The sequence below is a fragment of the Berghia stephanieae genome, chromosome 7 (assembly GCF_034508935.2).
Source record: "Berghia stephanieae isolate SIO BIC M18660-M18661 chromosome 7, UCSD_Bste_1.3, whole genome shotgun sequence".
NCBI lineage: Eukaryota > Metazoa > Mollusca > Gastropoda > Nudibranchia > Aeolidiidae > Berghia > Berghia stephanieae.
The window spans coordinates 45,637,788-45,652,794 of NC_088366.1; the positions used below are offsets into that span (position 1 = coordinate 45,637,788).

General features: G+C 38.6%; 1 protein-coding gene across 1 annotated transcript; it reads left to right on the top strand.

Annotated features, from left to right (window-relative positions):
- The first annotated feature begins 421 nt into the window (after positions 1-421).
- Positions 422-11,037, top strand: LOC144977346 (small nuclear ribonucleoprotein Sm D1-like). The gene is made up of 4 exons (XM_078922439.1): positions 422-577; positions 1,545-1,621; positions 6,514-6,714; positions 10,279-11,037. Exons 1-4 carry the CDS (start codon positions 564-566, stop codon positions 10,374-10,376), a joined length of 390 nt encoding a protein of 129 aa, XP_078778565.1. The 5' UTR covers positions 422-563; the 3' UTR covers positions 10,377-11,037.
- The last annotated feature ends 3,970 nt before the right edge of the window (positions 11,038-15,007 follow it).

A 15,007-nucleotide genomic window follows, 5' to 3' on the forward strand; every position in this document is an offset into this window, starting at 1 on the left:
AGTAGTAGTAGTAGTAGTATGTAGTAGTAGTAGTAGTAGTAGTAGTAGTAGTAGTAGTAGTAGTAGTAGTAGTAGTAGTAGTAGTAGTAGTAGTAGTAGTAGTAGCAGTAGTAGGGATGCAGAAAATAAAGACAGGCATTTCAATTTTCACACGGCGCCGCCAAGTCTGGGACTTTTTTGTCCAAGTGCTATATTTTTCTACTATCACAAACGAAATGAACACGGGACTCGGACAGTCCTGTCCCGTTGATTTTGTAGCATTTCACAACGGCTTGGGACACAACGGGACTGTTTTGTCCCGTCCCAATAGGTGCGGAAGATTTCTCTAAATTCTATATGTTACAGATTTGGGACAGGACTGTCCTGCTTTTCTACGATCACAAACGAAATCGAGCAAATTACCGGCTTGCGTGAGAAAGACGCCCCCTCAAAACTTCCGGTGAGTGACAGTCATTGTAATTTTTTTTCGACGTTTTAATTTCGTTCTTTTGAATTACCGCCATTGACAGAGGAAATTTTGAAACAAATTCACATTTATTGAATCAATATATATCAAAGACATCATGAAGCTTGTAAGGTAAGAATCAATTGTATTTGATGTGAGTTATATTGCAGTTGTGATATTTTGGTATATTAAAGTTTAAATATATTCAGATCGTTTCTATCGGGAAAAGGCTTTACCGGCTCGACGCTTTGTTTACGTTTTCTTCATAACACGAACTCTCTCCGTCTCCGAGCTAAGGCTTAGAAGTAAGATTTCGGAGGCTTGATAACGCAATTAAACTTTCCAAGCATCCATGCAAAGTTATAATTTGAACTTAATTTCATTTTCAGAAAGAAATATTCATAAACGAAATACGGTTTTACGCCGGGAAGCCAAAATCTTGGTCTCTCTGTCTCTAGTCTGTCTAGCCACTTCGAAAAATAAACTGGCAGTGCCAGGTCAAAGAAGAGTAGAAGTCTTGATTTAGTGAGGAGGACGAATCTTTTTCACTTGGTTAAAGTTTTCATGTAGGATTAGTATGCTGGGACAAAGATGAAATAAGCGGTTGTTGATCACTTTTTCACAACTCAGAATTGCTGTTATCTCTCTTCACTCACAAAGTATCTTTTAGTCTTTAGAAGTTGGAAAAAATAACAACAAATCGGCCGCAACTGTAGATTTTGACCAAGACCAAGTAGTGCCAGTGCGAGATTCCTCTTAGCTATGCAATGAAATGCCAGATCAACCATCAGACGAACAAAAAAGACAACTACAATTTCCTTTCCCTCAATTGTTTTGTTTATATTTTTATAGACTTTGGGTTGCTCTCCTGAATTTATTTTTAGTTATTCATCCAAAGATCGATACAAGTGACCTCCATGCCATCAGGCACTAAGTTCGAGCCCCACCTGCCAAACTGAGGTATTGGAGTAAGTTGCCTTGCTCAAACTAAGCTCACCTGCGATGCTGCTTCACTGGAATAAAGTGAGGGGAATCTTTCCACAAGTTCCTAGCAGTGAAGGGCAAATTGGAATTCACTTGATTTTTGTCTCTTCCACAGGTTTCTGATGAAGCTAAGTCATGAGACTGTGACTATTGAACTTAAAAATGGAACCCAGGTACATGGCACTGTCACAGGTAAAAATTTTAGAAAATAATTGATCTCTCCAAACATATTACAAGACCTTCTAAAGTTGTAATTAGTATGGTCATAAGATAACAGTATCTCGGTATAGAATTGCCTCTAGTAAAACAATGTACCATATATTTTTTAATGGATTATTACATTGTGCAGTGCTCTTAATTTTCCACTTTTTGGTGGAATTCCGCCTTTTCCAGCATCTCGCATATTTTTGCTATCATATCATCCTATGATCATGTGTGTCTGTAAAAGAAAATCCAGTTTTTTTTCCCATCGTGCTATACATTCACTTGCATGCCGCAATCAAGAAACAATACTGGCTTATTATTCAAGTGTTTAGTGTGTGAAAGGATTCACGGAAGTACACAAACATGTCGCATAGTGTGCTATGACAAAGGCCTGAACCCACACACACACACACAAGTGAGTTTGCGCCCTTGTCATAGCACACTAAAGCTTATGTGGACCAAGGCCTTTGTCTACCATCCTTGTCCTTCCCTCCCCATTATCTCATCCATGCCATGCACATCTCCACTGGGCTAGTAGACTAGGGAATCAGTGATGATAGCATCTGAAGTCTCCCAATTTTTATTTTTCATTAATGAACTCAGTAGCAGTATTTTGCAGTCGTAACAAGCGATTTGTTGGTTGAAAATAGTTGCAGATTAAAAAATTTATAATTAATTATATCAATGGAATATATGGGTTTGTATTTATATATGCCTCTAGTTTCATTTTGTGAATTTTACCCTTCTAATGCTCGATACCTACGGCAACTTGATAGTCTGAAACAGGCTCCACATACCTTTAGTTGACAGAGACGAGAGAGAGCAACAATCTAATTTTTTATTAGAATTCAATAAATTAAATAACTATTACCCATTATTATTATTATTTTTACTTTATATTTCGGCCGCCTTTCTCATCGTCGACCATCATATAATACACTTAGAAACTACTTGGGGTATTATCCAGTGATGCCAAAACTCCGGTCTGGAGCAAAAAAATTCCGGGTTCCGGGCAACTTCCGTCAAATTCCGGTGAGGCCAATTTGTTCCAAGGATACCCCCCCCCCCCTTCCAACCACCACAATCATCATCATTACCACTAGTATTACAACCATCATCACCACCACTACTATTGCAACAACCATCATCACATCCTCTTCACTACCACTACTACTACAACAACCACCACCACCATCACATCATCATAACCACAACTACTACTTCAACCACCACCACATCATCATCATCACTACCACTACCACCATCACCATTACAACCACCACGACCACATCCTCATCACAACCACTACTACTACAACCACCACCACCACATCATCATCACTACCACTTGTACTACACCACCACCGCCACATCATCATCACTACTACTACTACTACAACCACCAGTATCACATCGTCATTACCACTACTACTACAACCACCACCACCACATCATCACTACCACTACTACTACAACCACCACCACATCATCATTACCACTACTACTACAACCACCACCACCACATCATCACTACCACTACTACTACAACTACAATACTACCACCACATCATCATTACCACTACTACTACAACAACCACCACCACCACATCATCATCACTACCACTAATACGACTACAATCACCATCACCACCACATCATCATCACTACCACCACTACTACAACCACCACCACCACCACCACGACTACAACGACCATCATCACCACATCATCATCACTACCACTACTACTACAAGTACCACCATCACCTCATCTTCATCACTACCACCACTACTACTACTACAACCACCACCACCAGATCATCATCATCACTACCACTGCTAATAAAACCACATCATCATCACTACTACTACTACTACTACTACTACTACTACTACAGGGATGCCACTTTTCCGGTTTTAGCCGGAAATCCGGTATTTTTTACCACCAGCCGGTTTTAATCCGGAACCTCCTGTTTTTGTCTGTCGTCACGATTTGAAAAAAAACAAAAAAAAAAAAAACAAAAAAAAATAATTTTTTTATGAAGAAGAAAAAAATCGCGATCGAGATTTGAGCCAGAACTTTTTATGTCTTATGTCATATTTTGACACCTGTGCAATAGTCTCGTGAAATTTAGTGACGGTCCCGTCTTTATGACGTCGGGCCAGACTGAATGGCACCAGATGTCACAATTGACACAGACGACCAGTGGTGCTCTTTGATTAGCTAGTTGATGGTTGAAGGGGAAGGGAGGACAAATCTCTCTCTCTCTCTCTCTCTCTCTCTCTCTCTCTCTCTCTCTCTCTCTCTCTCTCTCTCTCTCTCTCTCTCTCTCTCTCTCTCTCTCTCTCTTTCTGTCTTTCTTTCGCAACCATCCATTAAATCATCGGGTTATGCAGAGATAATACATTAGCCTAGAATAAAGCAATAGTGATTGGCTTAGTTTATTCTTCATTCTTCTTTCTTTTTACCTTTTGACTATGGCTTTAAATTTGAGATTCTTGGGTTGTATTTTTAAGCTGAATAACCACTAGGTTTCGGTAAAAAATAAAAGATATTGTAGCCTGCTTTATAAAGTAAAAATCAAACAAAACAACACTTTCTGGCCTTTTATTTGAATAACATTGTAGGCCTTTAACATATGGAAAGGGCAATTCATAAAATGCTTACAAAAAGTAAATTTATGTTTAATGATAAGAATGGATTTATACTAGTAATAGTAATGTATTACATAATACTAATACAAAACTATGTTCCTGTTATTTTTACACTTTGCTTGCGTTTGACCGATAGAGACATTTTCCTCCTTTATGACAAATTGCTATTATTATCACTGAATAAAAAACAGTCACCAAAACCACCACATCATCTCTACCATCACTACTATTACAACCACCACCACATCATCATCTCTACCAACTCTACTACTACAAATAACACCACATCATCCCTACCACCAGTACTAAACTACCAACACATCATCATTTCTACCACAACTATAACAACCACCACCACACAATTATCTTTTAAAGACCACCACTACTACAACCACCACCACATCATCATTTCCTACCACCACAACTACAACCACCATCACATCATCATCTCTAAGACGACTACTACTACTACTACTACTTCTACTACAATCACCACCACATCATCATCCCTACCACCACTACCACATCATCCCTACCACCACTCCTACTACAACTGGGTGGGGATCCTGACCTCCCATAGCGGGCAGGGAGGTACATACTATGTCTTCTATCCCCTTATATATGTTTTCCAACATGCTTTCTGTCTTTGTCTCGGAATGAGATTACTTGGTTTTGTCCTGGCCCTAACCGGAATCCTAGCTGGGAGGGAAACAGTCAAATGCATAGTTATTGTTTTGGGAGATGATATTTTTTTTCCTTGATCTCCCTGTTGAATTATTTTTATTAGATGTGACTTTAGTGTATTCCTCTTTGTTGGATTTGTGGGTTGTGTCTGGATGAGACTTTAGGTGATTTCAAACAAGTACATTGGGTATGCTCTTGGAATCTACATCTGATCCCTATTTGTTCCAGTTCCCCTATGTCTTACTTTTTCTTGGGTGCTTTAATTGTAATTCTAGAACTTTTTTACTATCCCATTTTCTTCCTTTTTACTGGCGCTGATATAACCTAAATGTGTTGCAAGCGCCGTAAAACCCTTAAAAACAAACAAAACAAACTCCTACTACAACCACCACCACACCATCATCCCTACCACCACTACTACTACAAATAACGCCACATCATCCCTACCACCACATCATCAACCCTACTATCACTACTACAACTACCACCACGCAATTATCTCTAAAAGACCACCACTACTACAACCACCGCGCAAATTTTCAGGCTTTTTTAAATGTGCCTGGTGGCATCCCTGCTACTACTGCTACTACTACTACTACTACTACTACTACTACTACTACTACTACTACTACTACTACTACTACTACTACTACTACTACTACTACAACAACAACTACTACAATATCATCATCACTACTACTACAACCACCAGTGCCACATCATCATCACGACCAGTACTACTACAACCACCACCACCACATTATCATCACTACCACGACTACTACTACAACCACCATCACATCATCATTGCCACTAATACTACAACCACCACTACCACCACTACTGCAACCACCACCACATTATCATCACGACCACAACTACTACAACCACTATACCACCACCACCACATCATCATCACTACAACTACTACTTCAACCACCACCACCATATCATCATCACTACAACTACATCAACCACTATCATATCTTCATCATCTCTACCACTATTACTACAACCACCAACACCACATCATCCTCACTACCACCAGTACTACAATCTCTACCATTAGATTTTGGCACTTTACTTCATTTGAAATAAGGAAACTTTGGGATTGTAATTTGCAATGTGTTTATGGATCATAATATACACTGTAATTCTAATCAGTTATCTATTTAGAACTATACATGTAAACACAGTGCCAAATACCATTCCAATTCCTTTTTTTTTTGTGCGCGGAAATTCCTCTTTCGGCATTGAAATTCCTACGAGTGGTGGCTGAAACTCCTGTGAGCGAAATTTACTGTTGGCGTCTCTGTATTATCGACAATGGCAGGAGCACCTGGGTGGCAAGGGAAGTCACTCCCAATGATTAGCAACCAAACAAGCCAAGCTGCTCATCTTCCCTTCTATCATTTTTAGTTACAAACTTAACAGGAAGAAACATATGCCGGTTACAGGTTCATATTTGATTTTGATGAGTGCATTTCCCCCCTCCTCCCCTTTTGTTGACTTTGAGTTCAACTATATATTTTGTACATATCAGGTGTTGATGTGAGTATGAACACCCATCTCAAGGCTGTTAAAATGACAGTTAAGAACAAAGACCCTCAGCAGTTGGACTCTCTCAGCATCCGTGGCAACAATATCCGTTATTACATCCTCCCGGACAGTTTGCCCCTCGACACACTGTTGATTGATGATGCACCCAAGTCAAAGGCTAGAGGCAAAAGGGAAGGTGGAAAACGTAAGTTGATCTCCTTTCCTTTCTAAAAAGAAACTTATTATTTACATAGCTGCAACCAGTACGATAAAATCGTACTTAGTACGATTTGGCCAATCCAGAGAAAAAAAAAAAAAAGAAGAAAATCTGATAAAAATTATCTAATCTGCTTCTGTCACCAAAGTGTCTAATAATTGTGTCATGTTTCATTTCTTATTTAAAGTTTTTGTTTTTATATTTTTCAAAATTTGTCTTTTGACTGCCCGAAGGACAAATCAGTTTTCATGTAAATGTGACTATGTGGTCTTTTGGTATGACACTCGCTTTTGGATCGGAAGGTCCTGGGTTTGAGCCTCAATCTGCACATAGTTGAGTCCTTGGAAAAAACTCTTTACTCGCATTCTCTCACCGTACTCCGGTGTAAATTGAGTACCTGGCTGTTAATGGCGTTGTCTCTGTCGGAAAAAAAATTGTAATATCGCCTAACATGCGTCATGTCTCGTTCTTTGTTACTGGTTTAGACCTGTAAATTCTCAGTCAATTAACTGAAATCATTCAATTTGTCAAATTCAAATATTTTTTTTAAAAAGGAAAGAAAGAAGTGAAGAAAGAAAGAATTCACAAATCGTAGTCGATTGATCATAAAGTAATTAGGAGTGTTCCATAACGCTATGCATAGCTCATGGGAGCCGTTTCTATTAACGATGGATTTATTGCCAAGGCTAAGCGGCGCTTTTTAGAATTGGCATGACTGAACACATCCCAGTGTAATTTCACACAGCCTTCGTTAAATTATTTTTTCACTTTCCAACCTGTCGTGATCCCAACGGTAGCCAATTTTAACTGAGCCGCCGAGCGATAAATTTCACTGTTTCATCTAAGCCAAAATTGACCACATTTACAAGCTGGGTTTTAAAAGTATAAAAAATAGTAAAATGCGAATGCCGGCAGTAACATCTCTAGAAGATGATAATAGGAGACACCTTTAAATCGAAAGTTAGATTTGGATAGATTGCTACAAGCACATTTCAATTGCCTCACTTTGTAAACAAACTGGTTGACTGTTTCTTCACTAATTGGGTACCTGATTATAAGGAACAATGGTAAGTAGCCTAATTAATTCCCTTGCAAATCAGGATGTTTTCTGCCAATGTTTTGCTCAAGCCGAAGCGAGCTTGCTGTTTTGTGGCGATTTACCCTCATTTCGATTCTTTGAATTTTTCCGCTTCGCCTGCCGAAGTTTCTTCTTGATAATTCACTTCTACTTAATAATTCAGTGTATTGGCCAGAAGTCATATTTATTTAATTTTTTTTTTCTGTCATTAAATCAAGTTTGCTCATTGCTACATTATTCTAATGTTCTCACAATGGCTGAGCTGTTCGTGGATCGCAATTCAGACTTGTCGAGCATCAATAAAGATGTGAGGAATAAATTCAATAGGTCATGGCTAGATGTTAAAGATGATAATGGTGATTATTTTTCGGACTATGTCAGAATAATTCCAGAGGCAGGAATATGACTTTGATGAAGTCATCTTTACCTATATGAATGACATGCTTATTTAGCATTCCTTCTACATCAAATTATGGCAGTCATACTTCCAGTAAGAAATAACACTCACTATTTTAATGTATTGTATTTATCACTCTCCTCTCCAATGATGCCCTTATTTAAAAAAAAAAATGATTGAATCTTCAGTTCAGAACTGCCAACCTACTGCAAAAAATGCGGAATTGTACGCATTTTCAGCGATTGTACGCTTGCACGCATTTCCGCCAAGATTGTACCCATTTTCAGTGTACAGAGTCACTTCAGTTTTCTTTAGTTGTAATTCATATTATTACTAGCCTATTGAGAAACCTTGATACCAAGTGGATGTTCATATATTTTTTGACTAATTATGATCTTCATGCTGGGAGGTAGAATTCTGAAAGGATTGGATTATAGTCTTGGGAACATCATTGTTGCTGCAATTGAGCTTGTGTGGTGTGACTTTATGTAACTATACCTTCCTCTTGCTTTCACAATGGTTAGTTTTCGTCGATTTCAGGATTGTACCCATTTTTATGAAATTCCCCCATTTTGAGGTCCCATTGTACACCTTCTCATCAGATGGGGTTGGCAGCTCTGTTCAGTTTGTTGAAGAGTTTCAGTCCATTTTTATAGAGCTCATTTACAGGTCTACAGGTTGCTGTTAGATCTTTGTAATGCGTTTTGAGCAAGTTTAGTGGATATTGCTCTATATAAAGGTTCAATTTTTTAAATTAATTTTTTTAAAAGAATGGAGGAACATTAAGACTGCAGAAACAACATTTCTGTGGGTAAATGGGTTGAATATTCCACCTAGACACTTGTCTTCATCAGTGTTATTTGTTCAGGATAATTCTGAAAATGTCCTTCTGTTCTGATGATTAAGGGAAACATTGTATTTTGAATTGATGTGATTAAAGACTGTATGGTAAGAATGATGCACTTAGTTATTTTTAACATTTCTGTCAGCAGTATTGTGAAATAGCCTGTCACCTGATTCTGCTGAAACAAATCATCTCATCATTCTTTCTTTTTGTAAGATGTTATAGTATTATGTCCTTTATTTGTTAAATTATGGACATTCATAATTGTGAACTAATCTTCTATCACTGGCAGTTACTACAAGTTGATGAAAAGGATGTTGGCTCGTGGATAGTTTAAATGCATTTTTCCCAAGAGAAAGTTTGAAAATCCTCATCTCGATGTACTTTCACTTTTTTCTTCTGAAGCTATGAATTTTAATTACTCCCGATTTTGTTGTTAGGTTTAATATGTGGCTTTTTCTGTGGTAATGAATACTTTGATAAATTGAATTACATCTGCTCCATGGTTCATACGCCTTGAAATTTGAAAAACTCTCCGGAATTTTTTTATTTTGTAAAAATTTTAATGCATAAAAAAACTTGGATTAAAAAGGATAAGAAAAGCAATGGATAATAATCTCATGTTAGTGCTCTGGGGAATTAGGGAACAGACATCGGTGTAAGATAAAGATCTGATCAAGTGTGTATGAAAGGTGCCAGGCAAAGCAAGAAAGAAAATAACCATCCCCCCAAAAAAAGTCAACCTCGACTGGGGATCAAACCTTATACCTTCTGATTACTGATTTTTGGGGTGTTTTCTTTCTTGTTTTGTCTGGCACCTTTCATACACACTTGTTCAGATGTTATAACTCTGCTGACTGTGTCATCTTTATGAACTCTACATTCAACTGTTTCCTCCAGCCAGGGTCAGGACAAAACCAAGTAATTTCATCCAAGACAAAGACTGAAAGCGTGTTGGAATAGGGATAGAGAAGACAGAATCTCTCAGATTTTGCAGCCGCAATGCAAATAAGTTTTTGTTGCGTTCCTTTTTGGCGCAGCCGCAAGCGATACAAAAAGTTGCTGTGCCAGTAGTTTGTAATGTTTTTACAATATTCTTGTGTGCATTTTCTCTCATAGGAAACATGATTTACTATATTTTGAAAGTGGAGAAGATTTACACATTGCAGTCATTACCCCTCTTCATTATAATTAATTGATCAATTGCTCTTTTTTTTTTTTTTTAAATTTCAGCACCCATGGGTAGGGGTCGTGGTCGTGGTGGACCCAGAGGACGCGGAAGAGGTGGTCCTCGCGGAGGAAGCAGAGGAGGTCCCCCACGAAGGAGATAGAGGGGATTAAAGTACTCTTCAGACAACCATGTTATCTTGGTCATCATTTTCATCTGTATATAAACTTTGTCACATAATTTCTATGGAAGAATGTTGTAGCCCGAGTGTATGGGAATGAATGGAGTTTGTTGGGGACGCTGATTGGATAATTGTTTATTGGCATAAAGATATTTTATATCAATTGCTTTTTTTTTTTGTTTTTGTTTGCTTTTTTATTGTTATTCAGCAATTTTATCAGCTAGACAACGGGACCTACTTTATTAAACTTATCTTCAGAATTGAAGAACAATATTGTGATTTTAATAAAAAATTTCTTTGTTCTTATGTATTGAATTGTTGAAATTAGATACGTACAATAAATGTTTGTACATGCACATGTTAGTTTCTTTGCTCCTCGTGTGTCTTTGACACATTGGGCAATCCAGACTCCAATGTCTCTGTACCTGCACGTGAGTGGAATTTAATTGCATTTGGTCTCCTTGTGATTACACTTCTTTTGGCTGTTTACATTATATTTAGGACCTGCGATAAAATCCCAATTTTTAAAGGAAGTTTTTTTTTAATGTCCGTTTTAAAAATTTGTTGTCATCTTTCTTGTTCCAGCAATGATAATTTTGTAAACTTAGTTATTGTCAAAATTAAAATGGATAACCATAACTAACCTTTTTAAGAATCTTGTTTTATGTATATTACTGGTACTCGTGTAGTGATGAGTAGTGGTTTGATTTTGTTTGTTTTGTTTTTGTCCTTTTAAAAAAAACACGACAGGTCCCTCTGTTGATTCTTTCCCTTGTATCTGTTTTCCCCTTCCCTGTGGCTTTCTGTTTTCTCGGGAGGGATCTTTGCTCCGTCAGTGGGTCGGGGATATCACTCTTGATTTTGCTTAGATTTGCCTTTGTCCTTGTCGTGAAATGAGACTTTTGTCATTTACGAAAATTTTAGGGGGTTTTTTTTCAACAGAAAGAGACAAAACTCGACCATTTATTCTAACTTGGATTTTAAATTCTTGCGACACCTTAACCCGGACATACACTGTACCATTTTGAGCCGTTGGATTCGTAATATGTGTACTACTCATGGGTCAACTTCTGATCTCTGTTGAACTCATTCCCTCTGGGTAAGGTCTTATAACTTCCCAAATGGTTTGCAGTGTCAACTGTGTCTTCTAACCTTCAATATCTATTTCCTTTTCCATGTTATTTTCTGTCTTTGTCTTAGATTTAGAATGAGATGTCTTGGTTTTGTCCTGGGTGGGGTTCCTGGCCTCCCGTGGTGGCGCAGGGTGGCACTCATCAGGTCTTCTATCCCTCTATAACTGTTTTCCAACATGCTTTCTATCTTTATCTTGGAATGAGTTTATTTGGTTTTGCCCTGGTGCTTGGCTGGGAGCGAAACAGTCAAATGCATAGTTATTGTTATGGGAGATGATATTTTTTCCCTTGTAAATCATCTCTCTTATGTATTGTTATTTTGAATGTATAGTGTGAGCTTTTGAGTGCGTTCCTCTTAGTGGGATCTTGTGTTGGTGTATGGGTGAGACATTTAGGTGATGTCAAACTAAGTAGGCCCTACATTGGTGGTCTGCTCTTGGAATCTACATCTGATCCCTATTTGTTCCCAGTTCCCCTTTGTCTTACTTTCTCTTGGGTCCTTTAATTGTAATGCTAGGACTTTTTACTACGTATCTTATTTTCTTCCTCTGTCAATATATTTTTTTAAAAAATTCCTCCCAATTGTTCCAACAGATTTGAGCTTATTCTTTACACAAATATCTCCCAATTACTATAGGACTGTGAGATAATTGCCACTGGTAATGTTTCAACAATTTCATGACAATCATCTGTCAAGGTACAAACTATTTGTCAGGCTGTAATGGAGTTATCCCAAAAGGGGACTAACTTTACATAATGCTTATGTAATGTTTTCACTGGACACATACACTCCAGCAGGGTTTCCTTGAACACACGGTTTCCCCACTCATTCGAATGTCGAGATTTTTTTCCTTATTATTCTTTACATTCCATTCCTTCCTTGGACTAATTTTTACATCGAACATGGTTTTCTCGAACAAATTTCACCCAGCCACGTAACGTAAGAAAATTTTATCAACCTGGTGATTTCGACCACTGATGACTTACTGTGACATTGACAGTCACTTATAGTATGTGTATCTACACTTACACTGCATGTGTGTATGCAGTTCAGTATGATTCACAAGTAGACACTCACAGCTACTCATACACTCCATCGCCGTTTCACATAAAAGGGACCTCTCCGCTTTTTCTTCCCACTTCGCCATAAGTTCCAATTCCACACACCATGATTATGGTTGGCTTCCACGGTAAATCAATGTCGTGATACAGTAACACAACACCCCCCCCCCAACACATACACTAATACCAACCCATTGTAACCTACCCAGTGATGCCAAAACTTCGGTCTGAAGCAAAAAGTTCCGGGCAAATACCGGTGAGGTCAATTTGTTCCAAGGATACCCCCCCCCCCCCCCCCCTCTAATCATCACTGCCACTAGTATTACAACCTTCATCACTACCACTACTACTGCAACCACCACCACATCATCATCACTACCACTACTACTGCAACCACCACCACCACATCGTCAGTACCCCAACTACTACTACAGCCACATCATCACTACCGCTACCATCACTATTACAACCACCACATCATCATCACTACTACTACTACTACAACCACATCGTCATCACTACCACTACGAACACCTGTCATCTGTATTTTTTGCCAAATTGGGACCTAAAATTTGCCAAAAAACCCCCCAAAATTTGCCAAGAAGACAAAATTTGCCGAGGAGAACTAAGCGTTTCACTAAAAATTAACACGCGATACAGAAGAAAATAGATATAAAAGTAAAAGACAATTTATTACATTTAAGGAGGCTACATTTATTAATTTACACAATGTAAAGCGATTTATGCGCCCAAACTTTCAGACAATCACACAAACGTACACTTTCAGTCAGACTCATCAAAGGCCTAGTTTTCTTTTACTACTCAAAAAAAAAAGAGGCATCGATAAACTTATTGTAGTAAAGAAAAACTAGTCCTTTGATGTTGTTTTCTGTGAGTATACGCCTTTTGGAAGACAAGACAAGATTGTAATTGTACATGTAAAGAGAAAAACTTCGCTCAGCATCAGCTGACGAGCATGTTGAGAAGGCACACCGGGACGCCAATGCAGCGAGAGCTGGAACATAATCTGCCACAGACTTCCAAATTAGGGTCAGATCTATAACTCCAGTATCAGACTCTCACAGCACTGGGCCCCAGTTTCTCAATATACCTCGTGAACTCATGCTGAGGAATATCACAAAAATTGGGAATTGCAGTGTATGCAGATACACTGCGAGGCATGAGAGCAATATTCTTCGGACTGAAAATCCTAATGTGCTTGGTTTGGGCCCATGCAAAGCTGCAACATTTCTCTTGTTTCGCCCTGTTTTTCTCGTTATTTTGTTTTCGCTTCTTTTTTTTTTTCCCCAAAATTTGCCACGCGATTTGCCAATTTTCCCAAAATTTGCCACGATTTGCCAATTTTGGGAAATTTGCGGCCGCAAAAAATGCAGATGACAGTACTACTACAACCACTACTACCACATCATCATCACGACCTCTACTACTACAACCACCACCACATCATCATCACTACCACTACTATTACAACCACTACATCGTCATTACCACTACTACTACAACCACCACATCATCACTACCACTACAACCATCATCACTACCACTACCACTGCAACCACCACCACCGCATCATCATCACTACACTATTACTACAACCACCACCACTACATCGTCATTACCACTACTACTACAACCACCACATCATCACTACCACTGCTACTGCAACCACCACCACCACATCATCACTTCAACTACCACTACTACATACAACCACCACTGCCATATCATTACCACTACTACTACAACCATCATTACCACTACTACTACAACCACCACCACCACATCATCACTACCACTACTACTACAACTGTCACCACCACATCATCATTACCACTACTATTACAACCACCACCACATCATCACTACCACTACTACAACAACCACCACATCATCACTACTACTACAACCACCGCCATCACATCACTGCAACTGCCACTACAACATCAATATCACTATGTACTACTACAACCACCACCAGCACATCATCACTACCACTACAACCACCACCACCACATCATCATTACTACTACTTCAACAACAACCACCACCACCACCACATCATTATCACAACCACTAAAACTACTCCAACCACTGCTACTACAATCATCACTACCACTACTACTTCAACCGGATCATCACTTCCACTACTACTGCAACCCCCTCCACATCATCATCACTACTAACTACAACAACCACCATTAAAATATAATTTAAAGTTGGCGTCTCTGCCTACCAATAAAGTAAATATTAATGGTGTCTTTATTCATCCTCAAGCAGAAATTTGTCTTAAGGTCTATTCCAAGGGAAGACTGGAACAATTCTGTTGTCAGTCAGCCGCAAATTGAGCTACGGAGAGGTGGCTTGCTGAAGGTCACATAATGCGGTGGATATTCGAAC

Coding starts and splice junctions, on each gene's coding strand:
- LOC144977346 (XM_078922439.1), top strand. Junction 1,622..6,513: donor GGTACATGGCACTGTCACAG/GTAAAAATTTTA, acceptor TGTACATATCAG/GTGTTGATGTGAGTATGAAC. Junction 6,715..10,278: donor CAAAAGGGAAGGTGGAAAAC/GTAAGTTGATCT, acceptor TTTAAATTTCAG/CACCCATGGGTAGGGGTCGT.